Here is a 26,595-nt window from a genome sequence, read left to right on the forward strand (position 1 = left end):
TGCGATAGAACAGCGGGAATCAGGTGTAATTTCATAAGTCCTTTGGAAAAACACGCTTGATTGCCATGCGTGTTTTAGGGTTAAAATACATAGCTATCAACAATGTCTGCGGAACCATGCTGTAAACCCGCCTAAAAAAATCGTAAGAGGATTTTGTCAGACTGTTGTGGGCGTTCACCGCACCGGAAACCACTACGGAATCCAGTTCATGTTTAGAGGTAGCTACTTGTACCTCACCGGTTTTTTTGACAAATGAGGTCGAGTATGATCCGCTAGCCACGAACAATTATTTTATCACGTACTGACAGGATGATATTGCGTCTCGCCGATACAGATCACTTCGCTTAGCACTGTTGAGTGACTCAAGAACTTGTCTGGATCATTTCTACTGTGTTCGGTTTAAATTCGCTTATCTACACTCACCTTTTGTGCGGGTTTCGGTGAATGAAAACTTTCGTGTTTGTTTGTGCTACCAAGACAAAGGAGGAGTTTATCAAAGATCAATCTACAGATTTAGGAGTATAAATAATTTACGGAATCGCTGTAATCTGCTCATTCTTTCGAGACAAATTCGCCCTTTGGCCCGAGACATATGCATACGACTGACGAATGGTGACAGTAATTTAATTGCAACAGCACCAGTAGCAGACTATTGGACAAGGTTTGGACTGAAGTACACGCAAATGGAGCCAAGGCACCTAAAACTTTGTTTTTGTGTATTTATGATGTCTGCTCTGACGACTTTTTACGGAAGAACTATCAAGGCCAACAGAATTACCTCTCAAAACAGTAAGTAAAGAATTTAAAATACATTTTATTGTCTTATCATGGATTTGTGTACCAAGTCTGTTTGTGGTATGGTCGTAACAATCCAATTGAAGAAGTTTAGGAATATCACGACCTTCTTGTTTAGGAAAAATCGTTGGTTTAAGTATCATCTGGAATGTTCAGTCAAACTCAATAATGGTTGGGCGGAAAATTGAAATTCAAAGAAGATTGCTGCTACTATAAATTACCGACATTACAAAGACATTAATCTCAGCCAGTATTTCGGCAGCATGTACCAAATAAAATATAAGATTGTTTACTAGATCTCGTTTAAGAGTGATATTGAATGGGAAAAAGGATTTTTATTGACGGTTTCTCTAAGTTATCTCTATTTGTTTACAACTTTCTTTCTGCTATAGGCATGGCAAAAATTTTAAAGGAAAGAATTAAACAAAGATTTAAAGCGAAAGAACGGGGTTTTTCTGTCTGCCGATGTTAGGACTATTTTACATCACGAGAAAAGTTAATAACCTAAAGTTATATCTTTCCTAACTTTTCGACTTTGTTTTAAGATATACCTTTGTTATGAATGCTGTGGAATTAAAACCATGTAGAAGTCAGTCATAAGTTTTTTCCGTGACTTCAACCTAATCGTGGTAAATGAATGCGTGGATGATTCGTTACGCTTTGAACATTTGACAATTTAGTTGTTAGTTTTCATTGCATCATTGGGATATCTGTAACTTTATGTATTAAAATCAACCAACAAATTCCGCAAAATCTACTTTTTTTAACAGAAAGACTTCATTTAAGATGTCCTCAATTAAAAGCAAAGTTTATTCAACTGTTTGTATAGTGGGGTTCGATTGGCTACAGACAGAGATCCCTTTAGATTGTGATGCCTTGATAACAAGGCCACTGACTGGCTTTTTAAAAATTTCATCACAATCAGGTCAGACAAAACATGAATTAAAAATAATTGGATTAAGTAATCAAACATTTCAAAACGAACCAACCTTTGATTTCGTTAAGATTTTATTTACTCTGTGACGCGACAATTCGAGACTGACGCTGAAATGCAAATAAATTTTTTTTAATGATATCAACTTAACAACTTCAATAAATCTGAAGTCTAGTCAAGGGTATCGACATTAAGTAACCTTGCAATTTCCAATCTTCATCGGGTTGATAAAATCTTTTTGTGCGGTAGAACATCCGTTTTGAAACTGATAAGCTGATAGGCTTCATGGAAAAATTCAATCGCAAAAATTGTAGCTGAAAACTTAAAGAAGGTAATACTTCGAGCTGGGTTGCTTTTCCCGCAATGTTTGTCTGTAGCGCTCATCGTAAAATCCCGAATAATGATTTGAAAGTGATTTCTTTATATCAAGAGATTTCAGTTAAAAAGAAATAGAAACTAAATCTCTTTTCAAGTTCATCGGCTTTGCAGCGCTTTTCACCCGTAAAATGGCTCATGAGTGTATAAGAAAATAAGCTTACTTATATAAACCAGGGGGCTAACGGAAAAGAGGAAGAAAGTGGAAAAAATTTCGTCTGAGCCATTATAAGGAAGGTTGGTTTTATCAAACTGTGGAAGGCAAGGTATGTTCTTGTTTGTCCAGCCTTTATGCGGGAATGTAAATTAAGTCTAAAGCACTTTATGGGTATTGCTTCGTCGGCTTTAGAGGTACACGCCGCTGCACGCAATATCGAATTACTGAAGGACAAAATCCCGAAGGGGAGGGGAGAGGGAAGGATGAATGCACGATATCCTCCCAGAACTATTCTGACGCGACTGAACTACTAAAATTCAACGAAGGTCAAATTATATAGCGCTCATATAGTGAAAGGAATGCTTTTTTTTATTAGAAACTTGTATTTAGGAAATCGATTTGATGCGATGAAACTAAAATACTTTAATTTTTTCCTTTTTTTAGGCCATGAAAACCTTCATGACTGCTCTGCAGTTGCATTTTCCTCAACGGCGGTGTTTCTGACCTGGAAAGATTCTGGGAAAAGTCATGAAATGGGAAATTTTTCTGTAAGGGAGTATGTCAAAATTATGGCCTTATAATGAAATTAATGATAACACTTTTCTACGTTTTCTCGACACGTCTTTGTCGAACGTTTTTAACATGAGCCTCTGGCTCGGAAGATTGCACAAGCACTTCCCACGTTTTCGGCATTAAATAAATCATTACATTACATTACAACCAGGTCTAATTTATGAACACTGTGATTCATATATTTAGATTCACTACAGACCTTTGCATTCTGAAGGAAAATTCAAAGTTGTCCACGCTGGGGCACTGTCTTTCAGGCTTATCGAAAACCTTGATGTCAAAACTTATTACGCCTTTAGAATAGTGACGAAGGATGCTACAGGACAAACTTATCATTGTGAAACATTCGCAAGAACAATGAGCGATGGTAGGTTGATAGACAAAGTAGTAGAGGTCATTTTTAGTCAAATGTTGAGCAGCTGTTTAAAATCGTCAAGACAAAAGAAACTCTTTACGTATAGAAACAGTTCAAATCTCGCAGGGTTGCCCTGTTTTCATATGAAAACGATGAGGGCTGGTCCGTGTCGCGGGGCGCACCTTTCAAGTCGCGTCTTATTAAGTCGCATCTCTAAAGTCGGGGTTTTCAAGGTTTTAGAAATAAAACTGTATTTGTTTTCTTTGCTTTTTTTCGTTTTTTTTAATTGTTTATTTTAAGGGGCCGTGGTGCTAATAAACGACGCATAGCAATACCACAATATTTAAGCGCTCTTTTGATCGATTCACCGCCAAATAAGACATTATAACGTCTTATCTAACCTAAAAAGATATTAATGGTAACCAACCTTCCTGCATGTGAATTAAACGGAGCCCCTCTATCTCGAATCCCGAACCTGAATCCTTGATCCAAAGCCTTACACGCAGCGTCCTACCCCAAACCTTAACTCTTAGCCAATACCTTAACCCTAATCCCGCACTCCGAATCAGGACCTCGAATCCCGCTTCAGTGTCTCGAGTCCTGAATCCCTTATCCTTTTTAACTCCCGAATTCCTTTTCCATAATTCCAAGCCCAAAGCGTAGAGTCCTACCTCCCCTAGATCCTAACCTAGCCCGAGGCTGGAGACCTGAATCCTATACCCTGTGACCCAAGTCCCCAGGCCTAAGTCCGATTCTCGAATTTCTGATACCAAGTCAAGGTAAAAAGTTTAATCTTTTTAACTTATTTTTCTCTTAGCTCGATTGTCTGTTCGTTTCCTTCCCGCGCGAATACAAGGACCTCACCTCCGACTTGTTTCTTGGACACCTGTGACACTGCAGGACTCCCAACTCATATATCGATTGTTTATGCAGTGGACAAACAATAGACGTATTCATGTCCGCTTGCTCTGTGAAGGAAATCAAACGTCTTGCGCAGTTAAAGGGAAACTTCCGGTAACTCATCGCATGTATGTCAGTGTTGTAGTGAGGAAGCCAGGTCATAACTTTGAAGAAGGGAAATTACATTCCTACCCCACAAAGAAGGCTTTACTTCCAAGTCAGGAGGAGAAACCAACGAAACCAAGTGAGTTATAATACAAGAGCAATTATTTAATGGAGTGCCAAAAGTAAGCCGAGTTGTTTTGGTTTTGCATCACTTACCTTCGTGATTGGTTCAAAAAACCCGTGCACCTTTGTCAACCAATCTGATTCAAAGCTGAAACCAATCGCGACTTGGTCGTACGTGTTCTCCAGCGTTTGAAGCAGTTTACGTGTTTTAACTTTTAGTTCTGGTTGGCTGCATATGGCATGTTTCTTTTATCCTATTAACCGTTGTGATCATTATGGTTTGGTGCAACGACACATAATCGAAAAGAGCTTTATTGTTCCCGATTTCTTCTTTACCAAGAAACAATAAGCTACGACACTAAGAGTAGTAGAGTTTGAGCTATTTTTTATGATTTCTTCCGTTTTCTGGAATCTCAAGAGGATTCAGGGATGATAACGCGTTGGATTAGGCAAGGGCGTAGCTAAGGGGGGTCCATGGGTGCCCGTGATCCCCCTTCTTATTTGTAAGCCCTTTTTTTGTCATATTAAGTAGAACACGTGTAGCGTGGAGGTCGACATGATAATCTGGTGAGTACCCTCTGTTTGACACAGTGTGATCACCCCTTTGGAAAATCCCGGCTACGTACTGATTAGGTTTTCAGAAAAATCAAAGAGGATTTTTATTTTCTTGTAATTTACAGTTGTAACTTAATTTTTAACGGAGTAATTCAATTTCATAATGTTTTATTCTTGCTCTCCTTCTCTCTTCTTTTTTTATTCCTTTGACAGCTCGTGCATCAGGTAACAGGACAACTTTCTTAAAAGTTCAAATCGATAGTTATGACTGGGATTTTGTCATTCTATCATGGAATGCAGTTGAGACTGGAAATAGTCTCGTGACTTACCAAGTTACAGCCAAAACAGGAAATAAAGCCATTGATTTGGTTACGCCAAAAAAATCCATGGTACTCTCAAGCCTGAATCAGCTGACAAGATATGACGTCATAGTGCAGGCTCTGGAAAATAACAACAGCGTTCCACTTGCTTCAGCTGCAGTCAGTTTTATCACGAGAGGTGAGTTTGCATTCGCCTGACTTAAAAGCTAGGTAATCACAATTTTTTTTCAAATTCGTTTGGATTTGTCTCCAAGTTAAGTTGTTAACAATCCCCAGCTTTTGGATCGAGAAGTCCATTTAAATGCGATATGCTCAACCGGTGTGTTTTACGCGTCGTTGTTGTTATTATCCGGGAACTCCGTACTGCTTCTCTGCCTGAATTACTAGGTCCCTTTCTTAATCCTTTCGCGCCATAGCCGGCACAAGGGAATTTTTAAGAAGTATTCGTTATGTAGCATTTTAAAACTGTTATTATTGCAGTTGCGTAGCTTTTTAAAATTGTAATTTTAATTTGTAATAACACATGTACTGATACATAAATAATTAGACTGCTTAGATATTTTTAGATTTTTAAAATTTTTAGAGTGTTGGCTAAATTTTATCTTTCTTTTGTTTTGCAATGTTATGTTTATTTGTGGGCTTCCTGTAAAGTAGCTTTTAGCTAAGTGGAGTGCCACGTAAGATAAAGTTCTATTCTGTTCTGTTAATCAAGTCTCTCTCCTCACACAGATCATTTTTCCACCAATAGTACGAATGGGTGCTAGAACATTGATGAATTTTCAAGGGAGGGGTCTCTTGGGTTAAACTTGGATCCTGTCTTGGAGGAGTAAGCTATCCCTGGGCTCCATTTCCAGTAACATAATATTCACCCTGGGCTGGTGCCACTTAACTGCTTTAGAAAATGCCCTCAAATTCAAACAAAAGGGGTTACGGAAAAAGTTTAACCTTACAAATTTCAGTTTTCATCTTGTTAATTCCAACAGATAGAAACGAATGCAAAGAAATACCTGATCAATGTTACGACCGCGCCCAATGTATCAACACCAAAGGAAGCTTCTTTTGTCGTTGTCCTCTCGGGTGGACTGGTGACGGGAAAATATGCAAAGGTTCGTGGGAGTTTCAAGACAACATCTTAGTTAAGACAGTCACATGTTACTTTTATCTAATCTCGGTTGGTCTATCATTACAACAGGCTTTAATATGTTGGCAATGGTGGCTAAAAAAAGGGAACTTTTTTTCCCTTTTTGTACTAACCTTTTTGCAATTATTGTTTTAGAACTGTCACAAGATAAAAGAAAAAGAGCATTTTGCAACAACGAAAGTTTCTTAAACATCAATTGGCCGATAACGTCACAAGGAGAAACAGCTTTCTCATGGTGTCCCTTTGGATCAAGAGGTAGAGGTCTTCTAACACCTCAGATCCGTCTTAGGGTCTGTGCTCTATGTACTTCTTAATTCATTTCATATTTTTTCATACATATATGACTTAATTTTATTCTTAACTAGGTAATATTCTTTGTAAATAATTTTTATCCATTTTATTTGTGTCCCCACAATAGTATGGGATATCTCCCAAACGAGAAGGTTCTTTGACTTTAATAAAGTTTCTATCCATCTATCTATCTATCTATCTATCTATCTATCTACCTATCTATCTATCTATCTATCTATCTATCTATATCACTTCATCTCATCTCACATCTCTCATCTCATTGTCTCTTGTCTCGTATCGCGAATTTCGTATCTCGTATCTCGCATCTCGCATTTCATATCTCGAATTTCGTATCTCGTATTTCATATCTCATATCTCGTTTCACTTATCATGGATCTCATATCTTTTCTCCTATTTCTCATATTCCATACGTGTCTCACATCTGACCTCTTCCCTCTCATATCGTATGCCTCATTTCACATATATAAAATTTTAACTCTCAAATCCTACGTCCCATATCTTATATCTCATTTGTTATATCCTGCATCCAAGGTCGCTTCCCATTAATCTCGTATTCCATACCTCAAATATCTCGCGTCTTATTTCATATGCTTGATCTCCTATCTTGAAAGGCATACCTCACATCTCGTATATTATCGTACATTTTATCACCAGGTCTTGCTAAGAGACAGTGTCTGGAAGTTTTTGGTGATAACACCTCTCGATGGGGTCTCCCTGATCTCAGTGAATGTGTCTCGGATAAAATGATGGATATCGCACGACAGGTAACGTGTTATTTTCTTAATTTTTTTATATAAGCAAATAACAATGACCAAAAAACGGAAATCCCGATTTTCTCCATTTTTTCATAGTATGAAAAATCGATGAGAAACATTGTTGATCCGTTTGAGTGGGAGGCAAGCCCGCCGTGGATAACTTTTTTTATGTCACGTTTTCATGATTTCTATCAGTTACAGCGCGCTGTGATTGGTCAGTTTAGCGTACGATGGCTTACCATGTGTCCCACCAGAGTCGAATGTCTCACCCAAAGCCACAGTGACTCCAACCACTTAAAAAAGTATCTTTTTATCTATTCAATACAGCTGGATGATCCCGACGTCGATGTCACCGAAATCTCTATGCAGCTTGTTAATGCTACGGACATTACCACACATACGCAAGCTCCACTTCAGACTGGTGATCTTAAACTGGTCGTTGACCTTATAGAGAAGATTTCTCAGAAGGGCCTGGGAACAATACAGCACTTACCACCTGCCATAAGAGACGAAAAGATCAAACAAGTCACACAGGTTTGTCACCCTAGGTTAACTACCTTCGTGTGACAACAATGCTGTCATTGGATTCAGATCAGAGTGTCACATTCTTTGCTTATTCTTATTCAGGCTATCGTGAAATCTTCCAGCAATATTGTAGACGACAAAGCTCTCGAATCCTGGAAATTTATGCCAGAGGTAAGAGTAAAACAAAGAGAAATTAGAAGGCATTTTTATCGACAGATGTTAGTTTAAATTGAAAGTTCATCGGGTGACCAAATGGTTTCTTTTCATATATCTACATCTTCCTCTCTTTAGGACTCGAGGGCCACTGAGGCAAGTAAGCTTCTAAAAGGAGTTGATGCTATTGCTCTGCATTTTGCCAAAACTGCTGTTGCGAGTGATGCAATCGTCTCTGAGGCTCCAAACGTCGGTGAGTGTCACACTAGTTACTTTCAAACAGACTTCGTATGGGGCGCTGTATAATTGGAGGCAAAAGAAACGAGGCTTGTTTCCTAATATTTAAAATCTACGCAAGCGATTTACAGTTCTTGAGACTTTTGGAAAAACTTTTGGAAAACAGTGAAAGGTTTTCATTGTATGTTCCCATGGCAATATTAACATTAGAGCTCTCGCGATTTTCAACATGTTTGATTGGAGGTTCTTCGGGCTATCAACTCAGCAATAGAAAGTAACCTTTGGTTCATGTGTGATAGGAGGTGGAATCTCTTCGGATCGTTATAATTATCGATATTTATCGCTGAGCTTCGTCGGGTTGTGCTCGATTAGCATTGAAAATTCTTCGGGTAGCTATAGTGCTTGCGGTGTTTCCATTCTGGAATTCAAGAATACTCTTTATATTATCGTGCCTATTCTTTCCTTCCTTTACGGTTAGCGGAAAGGGTAGCTTCTTGACTTAATTCTAACGCGGATGAGCTTCATGCAAATATCAATTAGTCGTCAAAGTGCTTATTTTTTTTCCAACCGTTTCTCCTCCAGTGTTGAGTGCTAAATCCATCAACGACGACAAACCGTCTTCCCAGCGGATGCCACCGACAAGCAAGATCATGCGCAATTTTACGTCTAGCAGTGTCTTATTACCAGGCTCCGTCTTAATGCAACAACAGAATGAAGGAGACCGGAGTAAGTGACACCGAAACTTATCAAAATTCGAGACAAAAGACGTGCGACCACGTGTTTGCATTTGTCCTCGTTAGTCAGCCTCTCCAATCATTTTCATAGTTTGGTCATCATGTCGGTCATTATATTTAAGGCCTTGAAAGTTGCGTAGACTTCCTTAAAGTAGTTTTTAATTGTTGCTCTGCTTGATAGAAGATCAATGCATTCAATCCATAACACTGATAATATTCTTCCAACACTAGTTCAGTGTTCCAATTCTTTGTTCTTTGTTCTCTCTTTATCAGGCAAAACCCAGTATATTACATTCGTATCTTACCGCAACCTTGAAGCTTTGATGCAACCCAGTATAAATGAGAAGTAAGTTCTCCTATGTGGCCTTTCTGTACCGAAACGTAAATTACTTTATAAAGTAACCGGGGCTAGAGTCTACCCAAACTTATAAAGTACTCATAAAGAAGTATGGTCAGTGCTATAGTTTTGTTACTTCGAATTCAATATATTGTCATCAGTTATATCTTACATTATTAAAAACTAGATCATTGGATAATGCAATTAAAGACTTTTTATTGGCTTAGCTATTATGGTATATCAGCCAATATACCATAATCTACAAATATGGTAAGCGTACGTATCAGCTTAAAATTAAAAGAGAGCTAAAAATTTAATAAAATTTAATAATTTAATTTAACGTTTTTAATAAAACAATTATTCCACTCGCACTTGTTGGATATGAGATGATTATAGCCAACTCGGCGCTACGCGCCTCGTTGGCTATCTATCATCTCATATCCAACGCGCGCTCGTGGAATAATTGTTAATTATCCGTTAATTTATTTCAGATCTTCTAACTATACTGAAGATGAGAGTGACCTGGGTAAAATCGAGTCTGAAATTACGTCAGTTTCACTGCACCCGATGAAAATAAACAGCTTTGAAGACCCTGTCGTCATAACCATGAAAAGCGAACAGGTTTGTATCGACTGGCGACAAAATTTTAGTTTGGCAAAGTGTGTTTGCTTTTATTCCCTTGAAACCATACTTACCTTACTGAAGTACGATTTGATGGAAATGTAGAGCTCAGCAAGCTAAGATATTCTTGCAACGCAAAATACATTTTACACCTGCTGAGTCTCACCGCTGACTCAAGAAATATCGTGTTTTTTCGTTTCGGTACAGGATAACAGCAAACCCCAAGCTAACTGTGTTTTCTGGAATGTGTCTGGGTGAGTCAAGAACCATAAATTTTTTTAAACCAAAATGAACCTTTAAAAATGAATTTTGGAGGCAAATGTCTCAGATTAAATGCTACGTTTCTTTTCCTCTGATCGGCCGACACGTTATTTAAGAACACTGCAGCCTTTGCTTATAAATATTGATAGGTTCGATCTGAAGACAATTTTATACGGAGTTTTTTTTTTTTTTTTTTTTTTCAGCCCCAGAGGTTTCTGGTCGAAAACAGGCTGCCATTTAAAGGAAAGGAACTCAAGCCATACCACTTGTCAGTGTTACCATCTGACAAGCTTTGCCGTGCTCATGCGCATTGCAGACATACCAGAAGACGACGTAATGGTTAGTTCATATAGTGTTAAGTCAATTCTCCTTACATCTTACCATACATTTATTTGTTGATCCACTTATTTATATTTTGAATCATTTCTTATCCTTGTGGTGAAAGTTATTGTCTCTTTCATCAACAGGAGAAACATAAATTTGCCCTGAGTCTTATTTCACTGGTTGGTATCAGCATTTCCATCGCAGCTTTGACCTTAACCTTTCTTACCTTCGCTTTCCTAAGGTGGGTGATACAAACTTTACGCTGTGTTTCTTTGGTATGGAGCAATTTTCAATTAATTGTCGAAAGTGATCTAGGATTGCATTGTTTCGCTTTACTATGCTCTGTGATTGGTCCAAAACCTCGCGTTCACCTCTCAACCAATCAGATACAAAGCTTACATCAATGACGAGTTGGTCGCCCGCGTTTTCCCGCGCTTATGGCAGTTTTCTTGTTTTTACTTTGAATTCTCATTGGCTCTTCAGGGTATTTTCCTTTCCTCTGGTTTGCCGCTGTAATTACTTTGGCTTTGGTTTTACGGCACATTATCGAAAAGCGCTCTAACCTCGGAAGCCAAACCGTTGTGTCATTACCAAATGCTACTCATAGGTCAAACTTCCCCATGCTTAGAAGATCTGCTTCTCTGTTCCGGTGATCAGTTATCTTTAAAATAACAAAACTACCTTTTGCTTATTTTTTCAGATTTAAAAATACGCGTCATCGTTATTTTGTTCACGCCAACTTAGCACTCTCGCTGGGTTTGGCGGAGACTTTGTTCCTGTTTGGCATAACCAAGACGGCGAATAAGGTAACGCTTTGTGAAGATACTCAAATAAAGTGCTGTATGATGAACAAAACGAAGGAAACAGCCATCATTTATCGCCAAGGGCTCGGAGGATTTCAAGGGGATCACATGATTCTCAGGGGAGCGGAGGGGAGATCCGGCTTCCCCTCCCCTCCCCTCCCCTCCAAGCGATAAGATGGCCGGTCTCTAAGGATGACTTTTGTGAAAATTTTTGATTTTCTCAATGATGACTGCATCGAATAAACTATGGCAAATTCAATTTTCGATGTAACTGATTTAGATTACATTGTAGATTCAAATAATGAGAAATCGTAAATTCTAACTCAATACTCATATTTTTCTTTAGCTAATTTGTAAGATCGTCGCCATCGCCCTCCACTACCTATTTTTGGTATCATTTTGTTGGATGGCTGTGGAAGGAATCGTCCTTTATCTCCTGCTTGTGAAGATTTTCAGAACAAAAACTCGGCCAGCGAGAGACAGGACTGTGTTCTTTATGTGCAGTTGGGGTCAGTGTCTTTTTAATCACTGCTCGCGTTTAATTCCTTAAAAGTCTTCATTCGAGCTGAGTGGCCGATGTACGTCATACCAATTTCCCTCTGCTTTATGAGACCAAGGACACTTCCAATCTATCTTGGATGGAATAATAGTGTCTCTTACGCTCCTTTCCCTCCCCCCCTCGGTATCACCTGCAGTTTATCGCTTGCTCAATTTTGGCGTCAGTTTTACTCAATCCCGCCTTTTTCGACTCGTTCATTTGCCAATAACACAGGTTAGGTCACGTCAAACAGTCTATTCGCTTAAAAAGAAACGTGAAATAACTTTATATGTCCGTTGTAAACACCGTTAGCCGTTTTCGTAGTATAAATTTTTACGAATTTTATAATTAGTATTCTAAGCTTGATTTTGTAGGTTTTTGCAAGTTTTCATATTATAAGCTTTGTATTAATTGAATTTGTAAATTCATGCAATTCAGCATTAGATGGCTGCCATATGGATTTAATTAAAGCTCTACTTTACCTTTACCTTTAAATATGTTGTCTAAACTGTACAACATATCTTTGTATTCACGCAGGCATCCCAGTAATCGTCGTGAGTGGGTCGGCTGTGCTTTTTCACGAAGGCTATGGCACAGAGGAATTGTAAGTAACCTGAAAATGCGAAGATATCTTTATTTCCGATAAAATGATGGAGTAGAACTTACGTGTGGTACATTGACCGTTTTCTGTTTGTAAGACCCACACTGTCCTTTCCGTAATTGGAGCAGGACAGCTCATAGAGCTGATAGACCGGATGAACAGAAAAAGCCTTGTAACATTGCTCAATCAACATCTTTTCCCAGTTTTCACAAATTTGGCGTGTAGACATACATACCTTAAAAAAGCCGCTTCGATAATCAATAATCATGGAGTCATAGGATCCATGAAAATGCGCTCATTTCATTTTAACTTACGTGTTATTATGGAGGCCCGTTCAGTTCAAAATTTATCTATTTATATTAATTTGCAACAAGTAAAATCGATTTTGCAGTTATTGAAATAAATTTCGGCCCTGTTTATTTTATTTTCATTGTACAATTTCTATCTTTCATATTGCCCTGCAATTTTTCGATGTGTAATTTTTTTTAGCATTTTTTCAGGGAAATATGAAAAATGGAAATTGAACAATAAAAATTAAATAAACCGGGCCAAAATTTACTTTCATAACTGCAAAATAATTTTACTTGGTGCAAAATAAATAAATAAATTTTTGAACAGAACTGGCCTCTATGTGTTAAATTACGTTGCCGAGAAATGTGAATCCTGACCTTTCTGTGCACAAATTTCTGATACGTGGTTTCTCTGCGTCTCTATTAGGTAGAATATAATATAATTGATGTTTTCTTATGCTTCTGTTTGTCAGCTGTTGGTTGTCATTTGAAAGGCGCTTTACCTGGGCGTTTGTAGGACCAGTTCTTTTAATCTGCTTAGTAAGTTGAACTCTCTATTTTCTTTTATAACATTTCATATACGGAAAGGTTCTGAACCCAGCGCTGCATATTGTTCAGCTTGACAACTAGTACACAAACTGAATTCTGTAGTTAAGCGGTTAGGAAACCGCTGAATGATACAGTGGTTTAGAAATCAGTACTAGCTGGCGTTCAAAAATTCATAGACGACTCAACTAAATCCGACGACTAATGGTAAACGTTTATTTTCTTATTCAACATTCCACAGCACGAACTTAAAGATTTGTGTGTTGTAGAAACTTACCTAACCAACTATACGGACATTTAATCGATTATTTTAACGTGAAAGGCATATATTGGAGTTTTTAAGAAGGTTGACTGATGTTTATTTCTTTTTAAAATTTTCTTCCACAGTTTAATTTCATTTGTTTGGGGAAGACGTTTATGATCATGTCAGCTCGAGGACGAACGAAGAAGACAGACACGACTATCGAAAAAATAAGGTAAGTCCATAGTGGTACGTAACTTTCCGATTGAGCGACAAATGTATTCCAGGGCTACATTATGGCTACTTCAAAATAATGCATTGTGACCAGACCAGAAAATGCGCGCCACTTTTGAAGCCAATTAGATACTGGGAAACAAAACTTTAATCTTCTCTTTATAATATAATTTGCGAGTTTCTAGGATACGCGTTTTTCAATGCGGTAGTTTGTGTATACTTTGGATTCGTGTGGTTTGCCTATGCTTTGGTTTGCTGTTGTGATAACCTCTTCTTTTCAATAATGAGTTATTCCTTTTGTTAAGTCATTAGAAAATATTTGGGAGAAAATGAGTATTTTAAATCAAGGGTATATTCGGCGCTCGTCTGTGTTATCTTTGATGGGAACCAATCTATCGGAACACGTAACCCTACCCTCTCTCCCTAAGTATTTTTGTCAGGGTCACATGATTAATACCGGTCTTCAGTGTTCATTCGTACGCTTGTGTGGAGAAGTTCACTCTAAGAGTTCAGTTTGTGTCTTACCCGAGAACATAACACAATAAACCCGGTTGGAACCCAGATTAGTACTTGATCGTGACGCCAGGCGTGTTTTTAACTTAAAAAGTTAAAACAACATTAACAAATTGTTTTGTGTAACAGATACTGGTCCAAAGGATCTGCTTTACTTTCTTGTCTCCTTGGCCTGACTTGGATACTTGGAGTTTTTGTAGTCAACCGAGACACTATATTCATGGCGTATATGTTTAATATTTTCAACACCTTACAGGTATGTTCAGGAGATTTTATGACAATATTCTTTTACATTTAACAATCATTTAGCCACCTGACCTTATTTTATTTTTTATTTTTCCAAACTGACTTCTTGATAATTATCTGTTATCTCATAGGGACTTTTTATATTCGTCTTTCACTGCATCGGCGATGAAAAGGTGAGGCAAGCTTCCTTCAGTTTCCAGAAATTTTGTTTAATCAACTTCATTTACAATGTAAACTGGCTACCGTCTTAAGCTAAAGTTTCAGCGATAGCTTTTCATCAATGAGAACGAACATGCATAACAGTGATAGAGTTTAGTTCACATTCTCCAAATCTGATCTCTATGTTCCTACTTTTGTATTCAGGTACGCGCAGAATATCTACGTATAATCCGCTGTCAAACACGAGCGCAGGCCTATGGCACTGCTCGTCCATGGTGGAGCAAGTCTGATTCTTTAAGCCGATCTCGAACATGGGAGGAGAGGCAAGGGAAAGTTTACAGAAGGGGTACTTTCCAATCAAACATTGAGGTATGCGAGTCTTTGGAAAATACTTAAATAATTTGTTTTCTCAGGACATCGATAAGTAGAAGCAAGTGGATGTAGGACAAAGAGGATAAATTCCCGTTAGAAGCCATATTTGAAAAGAAATTTTACTACAGCTCCTTTTAAACCCAAGATATCTTGCCTCTCAGTCTCCTGGTCTTATTCGCTCTTGATCTGTAACTTGAAAGAGGGAAAAAATTACATTTTTATGCCCAAGTTGGTTTCTAGAGTTTGACGTTTTTGTAGTCTACTACTGAAGTAGACATGTCAACTCTTCTTGTGTTGAGAAACTGAAAAAGTAGATACTGTTCTGAACTTTTGATTTTTCGTCAGACACAAGGTTCTGTCCAGCGGAGAGCTAACACCACGACAGGCGCGGAGGATGTTGCATTTCTAGAAAGATTTGATTATAAACCACCTGCAGAAATGACCCAGATGTATGAAAAAGTTGGTAAGATATTGTTTAGATTTCTTTTGTCCGAGAATAATATGATTTGTTAACTTGTGATGAATGTGTCTTCGCTGAAGCTCAACGAAACAGATGAAAAATTTCATTTTGAAATCAATTCAAATTTCTTTATGTGATATTAACCTCCGCGCATTCTCTACCAATTTGCGAAGGATCTGTGGACTTTCTTAATAAATTTCTTCCTCTAAAGAGGGAGGGCTTATTAGAGGGGGGGGCTTATTAGAGGGGGGGGCTTATTAGAGGGGGGCTTATTAGAGGGGGGCTTATTAGAGGGGGTTGGCTTATTAGAGGGGGGGCTTATTAGAGGGGGCTAGCTTATTAGAGGGGGGTGGCTTCTTAGAGGGGGGGCTGGCTTATTAGAGGGGGGTGGCTTATTAGAGGGGGGGCTTATTAGAGGGGGCTGGCTTATTAAAGGGGGGTGGCTTATTAGAGGGGGGGCTGGCTTATTAGAGGGGGGTGGCTTATTAGAGGGGGGGCTTATTAGAGGGGGCTGGCTTATTAGAGGGGGGTGGCTTATTAGAGGAGGGCTTATTAGAGGGGGCTGGCTTATTAGAGGGTGGTGGCTTATTAGAGGGGAACTTATTAGAGGGGGGCTTATTAGAAGGGGGGCTTATTAGAGGATTTATCGTCTATAAAACTCCAGTTGAAAAGTAAAGTTTATCATTTATAAATAAATACAATTTGGTAACTAAACAAAGTCAGCGTGTTAAAATATGTAAATCTCCCTCTTTTTCAAACATAGAGGATGAATATTTACAAAAGAATGTTGAACAGACAGGAGCTCAGTTCACGGGAAAAAATGGCGCGAATCAAACTGACAGCCAAAATGAGTTGAAAAGCTGTGCACCAACATTAAATCAGGTATTGTAATTATTTAATTAAAGCAATCATTTATTGAATGTCGGAAATGATTTGGGATTGTTTTGGTTTTATTCGAAAAGGATCTTGAAAGTTAACGTCACTTTGGATAGCTGTCCGCTTAAAAACCCTGCTTAGTAAGATATTAGCAATGCCGTAATTTTTCCCCAAAAGATTTTTGTTGTATGAGAACTAAACTATGTTTGAAGAGTGTCTTATTCAAGATCGGAAATTTTAAATCGAAACACAAGTTGTTACAATTCTCTTTGGGAACAAACGAACATTTTTTTCCAAGCCTATTACAACCTGACTTTCACACTGGCAATCAACCTCGTTAGCGAGAAACATGGAATCTCTAAGTCTCTATCTTTGGACTGATTGGTTGAAAAGACGGCGCGTTTCCTACACCAATCACAGAGCGAAGAGGAACTCAAGTTTTTCGAACTAAGGAAGTAACTTAGCAAAACGAGAAGCCATGTTTAAAATCAAATCAAAGGGCGACGCCTCTTTTCTACTCGGTTTATTCTTTTCTTTTAAGAAACGCACTCTTTGACTGAGAAGCGCTTTTTTTGTTTTGTTTTGTTTTGTTTTTAGTCCTTGGACTCCTAACAGTGACTAGCAACTAATTTCTTCTTATAATATCACCCCTTGAGCTCACAAGAATAAAGGAAATGATCACTAACTAAAGGAGCTCTTGATTGTTAAACAGATTCTCCATGTCAGCACCTCAGGAAATGTGTGAAGAACAGTATGGAGAATATGTATATTGATGTTAAGATGGAAGGGTTAAGGAACAAATAGTTAGAATCAAGGAATTTCTTCTAATTCCATGATGGTGAAAGATTTTATGGCTGTATCGTCCTTTAAACGGTTAAAATTTTTGAAAGACTCAAGTCGTTTGTAAGTTGGATGCTGAATCAGCAGGATTTGAAATAATTTATCAAATGAACGTTACTTGTCAAAATCCTTTTCCCCGTAGACCTCAGAGGAAAGCAGAAAAGAACACGCATCTGTTGAAACCGGTTTGACTTGTTCCTGTAAGAGTGCATCACAGTCGAACCTCCCGGATGTGATACAGACTGACTACAAAGAAAACGATATAGCGAAAAATGACAACACGGTCTGAATAGTGAGTGAAAACCTGGGCGACCGGTTGATTGCGATTAATTTTCTTTGTGAGATTCTCGCTGAATGTTGTTTGGTAAAGAAAGACCGGAGAGGAAAGTTCTCCCACAAGGATTGAATGCCTAGCTGGAAGATGTGCTTTCTTGAATGGCATCAGGTGCTCCCTCTAGAAGAGAAAGGTCGTGAATTCCAAAAAGAAGTCTCTGAAGCTTGATGAATTGTCCTCTGCTGATATATCAGGAAAGCCTTTGAGTTCTAGGGTCAAGATTTTGGCCGTCAAGCGGTAAACAACCGATTGGATCATTATGAGGATAGGAGTGACTGCACACCCATCTCTCCCTGATTAAAAGTTAGGATTAAAATTGGATTATGGGAGGGGTGGGTGCGCCATTGCTCAGATACTACTATTGATCCTAAAGAATCATCAATCGATTCGTGTCTTTGAATTTAAAGAATAGTTTGGTCCAGTTTTAATGGATCATCGCGGAGTTCATTATGAAACCGTAATTTTTGGACGCCTAATTGATTGAGCTAAATAAATAAAAATGAGCGACATAGAACACCTGTCTGTATTTGCGCAATTACTTTTAAATGCTATTCGTAAGAGAACTCACTGCTTTAATGCTGTGTTTAGTTAAGATAATTAATCATTCATGCAAAGCATTTCCTTAAAAAAGGCTAATCCTTTCATCTGAACGATTCTATTTAAACAATAGAGTGTTTCTGTCGAGGAACTATCGGCTGATAGTTGCCCCGCGGAAATTTGATGCTCTTAAAACAAATATGCTAGTTTCAAGAACTTCAAATTTCCAAGGGGCAACTATCAGACCGATAGTTCCGAGACATAAACACTCTATTGTTTTTATTGTTCACCACTAAATTTTCTTCCGCGCCTACAGCTAGTCACAAATGTCAATAATTCGCAACCGTACATTGGCTAAATAATACGTTATACCTGTCAGAATTGAAAAGTCACTGTTTTTCCGATCTGCCTAACTTCGCGGCCGTCAAACTATTCAAAACTTTTCACGGATGAGTACTATCAATCCAGGTCTTTTCCGCGGACGGCACTATCCATTCGGGTATTTTCCGCGGGCGGACACTATGGGCTGATAGTGTCTCTCCACGGATGAACACTATCGCGTCACGTGATCGATTTAAACCAATAAGAACCAGAGAAAATTTAGTGGTGAACTATAATCTTAACTATACTCAATATAAATACTACTTCCCATAAAATTTACAACATATAATTCTTTATTAGACCGAGAGTCCCCTCGCGGTTGTATTTAATTTATCAAGAAAGGGACGATTAATTTCATTTTTCAATTCAAAGAACTTGTAAAGCATCTTTTTGGTGGTTTTCCGATTCCAAAAATTGAGTGATAATGGCATTAAATTAATCATTCAGTCGCCAATTTAATATGAAATGTTGTTCAACGATTACATTCAATTTGTTAAATATTAATACAGGCCATTTTTAAACTGCCTGAAACAAATTTTAATTCCCATATGACAGACTTACTTAAATGTATTTTATAAATTGATTTATATCTACAAGTTTCTCTGAAAGATTCCAGGCATATAATTTCCTTTTGGAGCTTGCCTCTTGTTTTTCATCCCGACACTTTGAATCCTTGTACAATCTTCCACCGGCTGTTGCCAAGTGTTCTCTTTTAAACTTGAAATAAAATGTTTTTTCGTAATCCACTTCAATCCTTACGTTTGTGCTGTATAGGACATGGAGTACGTAAGAGTATGAGGAAGAGCATTAGGAAAAGTATTTGTTCACTCGTACTCGAACGGTTTCTTTGTCCACTTTGGTTCACCTCGTCTCCAATTTCTCGGAGACGGGCCCCAATTATTTGGTGATCCACTGGCATCCTGTAGAGTAAAAACGAAACACGTTTTAGACATAGATCAAGGGATATATTTAAACGCGTTTTCTTCGCGATGGTTTAAAAAAAATCAACATCCTCCGACCTTTAATACAAGGTAACATAGCAGTGTGAACACCTGGTTTCAAAAAATTGAGCTAGTTTAGGGTTGGCTCAAAATGATGTCGTTATTTTGAAACACCAAGTTTTTGATGGATCGTAGCTCCTATACTTTTTCTACAACGGTTCTCAAAAAATCTGATAATACGATTTGAAGCCTTCCCAAGTTATCAAAATAAAGGAGGGTCTGCACGCATGATAGAAATTTTTTAGACTTTGGATTTTTCTTTCGAAGGAGAATGGAGATCCATACATCTTTCTCTTTGAGATACAGACACTAAACTTTAAGGTGTCCTAAGAGGCTTGCCATGTAAACGTTTTTATAGTAACACTGCTGGGCCAACATTTTGTTGAGTGTAAAGTTGGCTTTCTTTACTACCATGTTTAAAGAAGGAAACAAGAGAGTGTGGAAGCTGCGATCCATTAAGTAATTAGTTTTTTAACTCACGAAACCCTTTTGAAGCGTCTAACGAACTAACCATTTTTTAAACCTCACCCACACACACTAATCTGAAACCTCACGTTAAGAATTGGAAGATAATTACAAACTGAATAAAGGCTGATAGTTTCGAAAGAAACTGTTTGGGGCTGCGTCGGTGGGAGTAACGAAATAATTTGGATATCTCAACAAAGTTGAAATGGTAAATTGGCCACCGTAATGATTACAAAAGCTGACGTTTCGAGCGTTAGCCCTTCGTCGGAGCGAATAGAGGTATTGTGGGTTGTGTGTGCTTTTAAAGGCAGAAAATGGAGCTACGTTATTGGTGAGAGCATGGCAACGAGAAAAACATGAATAAATTAATGGAATGAAAAGCGTTCGTTGATCCCTGTGGGATTTAGACTGCCGGTTTGAAAGATGAGCTTTTATACAAGATTTTTACGAAATTTGCTTTTTGTTCAAGACTTTCATGGAAAGTCGTAAAAATCTTGAACAAAAGCTCATCTTTCAAACCGGCAGTCTAAATCCCACAGGGATCAACAAACGCTTTTCATTCCACTAATTTATTCATGTTTTTCTCGTTGCCATGCTCCCACCAATAACGTAGCTCCATTTTCTACCTTTAAAAGCACACACAACCCACAATTCCTCTATTCGCTCCGACGAAGGGCTAACACTCGAAACGTCAGCTTTTGTAATCATTAAGGTGGCCAATTTACCATTTCAACTTTGTTGATATATCCAATACATTTTACAAACTGACTGGTAGCCAATTGAGATGGGGTTTCACCGACACCATTGGGGGAGAGATCATTCGGCCCCCAAGCCATGTGTAGAATGATCCCTTGGTCGGTTTTAACCGCTTAGATAACTACTGAAGTTTTTATTATCGTTCTCATACCCTCCTTCAACAACAATTCCCGGAGACAGGATACTGGGATAAATTGCTTCATGTGTCCGATACAAATCACACCCGTTAACATTAATGCAGTGATAGTACGCACGAAATCGAGCAAGTCTGGAGTTACAGGCGAATCGCTTGGCAGACATACTCCTATCATAGGGATAAAGAAAATGGTTTCCAAAACATTTTCCATGTTGCAGGAAGCAATTTGTCGCTGGGACCTGTCTCTGGGTGGTGCCGCTATTCTAGAGGACGGCCAATTGTGTTGGGTTTTCACCGATGTCAGTGGGGAGAGATCATTCGGCTCCCAAGCCTGGATGCTCTTGATCCCAAGAATGATCGCTGGATCGGTTGCAACCCTCAAATGGCACATCAAGCAACGAGTCGCTGTGACACGTCGCGGGGAAACGTGATCGCTATATGTAGTTTTAGCCTCTCATGGCTTAAAGAGAAGAAAAAGGAAATGGAAAGAAATACGTACAGCTTTTCGTAAATTCCTGATTTATCACTGAGTAGCCGTATTCTTCTGCCTCGTCTAATAAAGTGAGACGAAAAAATTGGGGATTTGAATATAGTGCTCAATATCTTATACAGTTGCAGATCTAGGGAAGGGGCCTGAGGACCCAGATCCCCCCCCCCCAACTTATTTTGGTTAAAAATAGAAACCAGCGTAATTGATTCTATTGAGGGTTACGCTTTTGGCCACGTTTCGAAATTTATTTTCTACTTATAGGCCAAAAATTTCAAGCCTGAATTCAACGTAACTTATGGCGGGAATTTCGCGCCACAAGTTACGTTGAATTCAGGCTCGAAATCTTTGACCAATTAGTAGAAAATTCCTATTATCAACTTATTTGCCAAAATTTCAACCATGCATTTTAAGTAACTTATGGCGCGAAAATAGGAATTTTCTACTTAAAGGCCAAAAATTTCGAGCCTGAATTCAACGTAACTTATGGCGCGAAAATTTCGCGCCATAAGTTACGTTGAATTCAGGCTCGAAATCTTTGGCCAAGTAGTAGAAAATTCCCTGAGAATAAATTATCACATATAGATTGGTGATCATGCATGTCCTTGTACCGCATACAGAAAGTTTGTCTATGTAGTCTCTAAAGAAACTGGACATGTGCTTTCACGTAATGCAAGGACAGATATTTTTATACTGCGTTGGAATGAGTTAAAGCAAACTTTAAATGTTAGCGACTAGAAATAGAATGACACAATTCTCACCTGACAGAAATTCTTCTCAATTCTTCTTTTTCCTTGCGTGTTGTTCCTCTGGCAGCTAGATATTAAATGAGGTTTCAAATTTGGTGCTCTATTTTTAATTAGAAAACCGACCAATCACTTTTAAGCGTAGTCACCCTTGCACATGTCTGGGTGATGCAATTGAGTGTGGGGATAGAGCAATCAGCCAATCACAAATGACTGACCACGTGCTGAGCACATTGGGAGCAAATTCAAATTATGGCGCCAATTTTGTTTTATCTTTGAGGAGGTGAAGATTTACAGTGATGGATTAAACGTTTTAAAATCATTGCAATACGTCGGACATTAAATTTTACCTTCCTTCAGGCCGCTATCACCAAACTGACCACTAGGGAACTTCCCAACCAGCAACGCTTTATTATTTCATGTCAGAACTGTGCAGACAGTTTGCCCCTTCGACACACGTTTCATTCGGTTCTTGTTGATCGGTGGGATTCTTCATTCGTCTGCTTGACACATTGCACATGAAAGTAGTTCCTAGAGAGGAAAAATAGAGGAATATCTTAATAACAACTAAGTAGACCATTTTCAATTTGTCTACAGCTCGTGCGATTATGAAAACGATCCAAATATCACTCATGCTTATGGTTTCACGACATGCATTCGCGTTTTTTCTGCAAGAATGAATGCTCTGCTTCCAATTTCCTGCTACTACTTTGTCAACATATATTAGATATCAATTTAGCCCTCAAAGGGTTTCTTCGCTTAAAAGATCAGGTTGACTTCGATCTGAATCAACACAGAGTTGATAGTATTGAGCTTCCCGCCAATTTTCAACCAAAACAACTTCGTCAGTTTCGAGTGATTGCTTTTCGCAAAAAATCGTGCTCGTTACAGATAAAAAGATTATTTCAAACTCATTAGTTTCTCCCCTTTCAGTTAGTTTAGTAACACACGACTACTTCAGAGCATTGATAGAAAAAAGGCATGCAAAGTTACGTTCTTACTTTAAATTCTCGCCATGTATAAATCCCGATAATATTCTCTCACTTTCAAGTCATCATTTCGTTAGCAATGTGAGTCTACGCGCCTAAAATAGAGCAATCAACAAAGAAATATTTTGAGTGAAAAAATAACAGCCCCTGCACGGTTCAAAACTCAGACCATTTTACAATGTAAACATTGAGAGCATGATGATGTGGACGCAAAGGGTTTGCAAAGGATAAATGACAATTCGAAATAATTCAGCTTACTGCTAAAATAAAGAAACAACTTTTGAGTTCAATAATCAGGTCTTTAATGACCCTATGTAATCCTAAGTTTTTCATTTTCGTCTCTCGTCAAAATTATAATGTTTAAACATGCTTGGGAAAATGAAAATGGCGCCCATGTCAGCCCGCCATTTCTCGTTCTTCCTGTGAGCAAGATAGAATGCTTCAGAGACTTCTTCTGTCGGCTTGTACAAAACGAATTCATTCAAGTAGATAATTTTAGAACATACAATCTGAACATCAACAATTTTTTTCGGAGCAAACATATCTAAATACGAAAGAAACCACTTTTGCCCGCCTTGATATCAACGACTGTTTGATTACCAATTTTCAACTCGAACAAATAATTCTATTGAACGTTTCCCATAACTTGTAATCATACGAATCATGATATGAATCTTTTCTAAACTTGCTAGATCGAATAGTTCTCTGAATCTAAGATTTACGAAGCAATACTCATGCACTAAACAAATCTCTCCTTCGACTCAACTTTAAGAATTCGAGATCGACCTGACAAGCACAGTTATGGTTTTAAAGTCAAAATTTAGCTAACTTCTTAATCACAGGATGCTTCAAATCAAAGTTTTATTCAACTAAAAAACTAAATTTTCTTTTGGCATGTCTTTCTTAAAGTGAGAATGTTTGCATTTTAAAAATTAAGAAAAAAATTAATTCTTACAAATGGCCTTCATACGACGTAGCTCTTATGACTCATGGTTGGGAAGACATGCAGATAAAGTTCATATCACCACTTTTTCATTTGAAATTAGTCGTATACAAGTCAATGCATTTTCAGTGATTCGCTCTTGATCTTTCAATCTCTCACTCACTGTCTTTCTTTCATCTGTTCAATCAATATATAGCAAGTTCTGATTTCATGAAATCGTAAATTTAAAATGGAGTGCACAACTGCGACCGAGCAGCTTTTTCTTTTCAAACATTCCAGCACATGAGTTTCAAAATAAATCTGTATATTACAACTTTCATTTCTTTTAAATCAAGTCATGTAAAAGCCAATGGGTTTTGAAAGCATCAAGCTAGTTCTTACTGAGAAGAAAACTTTACATAAACTGTTGAGCATGAATTGAGTAAATCTATTGATGATAAATTACAATTCCACAAAATTGTCTCAAAGTTTCAGAAACAGCTTTCCTATTCAACCTTTGGCTAACGCACGAGATCAAATACAATCCTAAGGCTCTCCCTTCTTTTTTCTTGTCAAAATTATGATGTCTGACCATGCACATGTACCGAAATGAAAATGGCGCCAACGTTATAGGGCGCCATTCCTGTTACTTGAATCGGGAAGAATGCCAGACCAAACCTTCGGAGAGGCTTCTATAATCGATCTCAACGTCAAGAATTCACTTAAGTTATTTTGAAACAAACAATCAGACTTTTTTTCATTTTTACTCGGAATAAGCAGAGCTAACTACGCAGGGCACAACTCTGTCAGCCTCGACATGTATAAGTGCTTGCCCGCCAAAATTTTTCAACTCGAACAAAAACGAGTTCCACGGACTAAAAATCGTACAAATCACAGATGAAAATTCCAGATAGAGACAGTGAGCTAGTTCGACTCGCCTATTCAATGTTTCAAAACCCAATTTTTAATCGTGCTAAATTCGTCACACAAACCTCAGTGAAGTCCTCCAAAATAACAGTTAACACATGAAATGAACCGAACGAAAAATAAACAAATTTTCACTTACCTTTCCGGACCATAGTGAATCCAAATCAATAAATAGTCATTCTCTATTTTTCTGATGTTTTCGAAGAATCGAGGACATAAAATTCTGGCAGAAATAGTTGTCTGTGGTACTCTGTGACGGCTGCATTGTGAAACAATGAGACGAAACTCTCATTTGTAGCGTAATTCTCTTTCCGAAGGTTGACTCGTTCCGTTCTTGGCAAACGTGAAACCTGTATTTCATACAATAAGATAAAAAAGGATAAAATTTGGTTTAATAAAACTTTCTGAAAGCTGCCAGATACTTGAAAATCCCGCGCAAACAGTTACCGCCTCGTACTTGCCTTCACTGACGATTCGACATATTCATCGCTCTAATTGGTAACGATCTACATAGAACAGCTCATAGCGGCTGTTGAAATTCACCTTTAGTATACCTCTCATATCATTTCATAGCCTCGATGATCCAGTTCAGTTCTCCTCTGTCGTCTTTGAGTGAGATCCTTACGTGCGCCTACTCGAGCGCAAGAACTGAAAATGGCGGAAAACTTGGTTCTGGCGTTATTTTAACATTAACATCTGCGTAATATATCCGGTTACGTGTCAAGCAGATATCACGAGGTCGTTCCGATTGAGCAGACTGTATAAATAGTTCTTATGTTCGTGTTTAAGACTGGTGTAAACTGATGTGCTGAAGGATGAGCGTTAAAATCAATGTTTTTTCATGTTCATGAAAAAATTTGACTCACTGCTTTCATTAAGACCTGCATCACTCAGAACAACAAAAAAAGAGCTTCCCATCAATGTCGCAAATAACGCAATAAAAAGGATTACAAAATCAATCGTGATCTGAAACGGCAGCAGCAATTCAAGTTGTAAGTATCGGTGAGGTAAAATAGAGGGTTTTTCTGCTAATTTATTTAGCTCTTATTCCATTTTCATAAGAGCCTTTTAAGCCAACTTATTTTCTTCAGGCACAAAGCGACATTTTGTTTCAATATTTCTTGGACTAAGAAAAAATATTGCAAACAAGACAACATTGCCGCTCGAAGACTGGGAACCAAGCAATCCATTTTTGATTAGTTCCCAATGCCCTCTTGTATGGACACAGATTGAGGACAAGTGGAAACCAACCAAGCTAGGAACAAAGGGACTCCGAAACAAATCGCAAGCGTTCGTTTCAAACAACTGTAGAAAATTAAGCAAACAGAGAGAGAAAGAAGAAAGTGTAGGCGAGCAAGAGATTATGAGCTGTTTACATTCTCCTGATACGGGCGTTTACCCCACTAGACAGGCTAACGGGTTGTCTCATACCCAGACCTTCCACGGCCAAGTGGTTGTTAGGTCCTACATTTCAGTTACATAGGATCTGAGTACGAATTAGCCGACGAGTATAGCGACCAATTTCATGAGATTGCAATAAAATCTCGTGAAAAAAAGACATGATGAACTTTTTTTCCTATTATAACCATTCCCAAGAGGATAAAAA

The 26,595-nt window shown here is 38.1% G+C and overlaps 1 protein-coding gene and 1 long non-coding RNA gene across 4 annotated transcripts; one reads left to right on the forward strand and one right to left on the reverse strand.

Annotated features, from left to right (window-relative positions):
* Positions 1 to 28: 28 nt before the first annotated feature.
* On the forward strand, positions 29 to 19,306 carry LOC111321160 (adhesion G protein-coupled receptor L4-like). The gene is made up of 28 exons (XM_088738347.1): positions 29 to 789; positions 2,706 to 2,809; positions 3,021 to 3,198; positions 4,004 to 4,330; positions 5,083 to 5,367; positions 6,173 to 6,295; positions 6,466 to 6,585; positions 7,297 to 7,406; positions 7,725 to 7,931; positions 8,025 to 8,093; positions 8,214 to 8,328; positions 8,895 to 9,038; positions 9,320 to 9,392; positions 9,875 to 10,004; positions 10,212 to 10,258; positions 10,469 to 10,604; positions 10,733 to 10,830; positions 11,290 to 11,395; positions 11,739 to 11,901; positions 12,468 to 12,534; positions 13,295 to 13,361; positions 13,755 to 13,843; positions 14,485 to 14,611; positions 14,733 to 14,774; positions 14,965 to 15,129; positions 15,478 to 15,595; positions 16,356 to 16,474; positions 17,451 to 19,306. The coding sequence occupies exons 1-28, from the start codon at positions 684 to 686 to the stop codon at positions 17,595 to 17,597; spliced, it is 3,582 nt and encodes a 1,193-aa protein (XP_088594473.1). The 5' UTR covers positions 29 to 683; the 3' UTR covers positions 17,598 to 19,306.
* LOC111321161 (uncharacterized) lies at positions 18,198 to 25,709 on the reverse strand. 3 transcript variants are annotated; one of them, XR_015993142.1, is made up of 7 exons: positions 25,451 to 25,709; positions 25,129 to 25,339; positions 23,153 to 23,235; positions 22,502 to 22,682; positions 22,167 to 22,221; positions 21,418 to 21,471; positions 18,198 to 19,480 (listed from the first exon to the last, which is right to left on the reverse strand). It is a non-coding gene; the product is annotated as an uncharacterized LOC111321161 (long non-coding RNA). The 3 variants fall into 3 exon arrangements; XR_015993141.1 differs by having other exon boundaries at positions 25,533 to 25,708; XR_002693940.2 differs by having other exon boundaries at positions 25,544 to 25,699.
* Positions 25,710 to 26,595: the final 886 nt, after the last annotated feature.

This window comes from Stylophora pistillata, chromosome 11 (genome assembly GCF_964205215.1).
Source record: "Stylophora pistillata chromosome 11, jaStyPist1.2, whole genome shotgun sequence".
Classification (NCBI taxonomy): Eukaryota; Metazoa; Cnidaria; class Anthozoa; order Scleractinia; family Pocilloporidae; genus Stylophora; species Stylophora pistillata.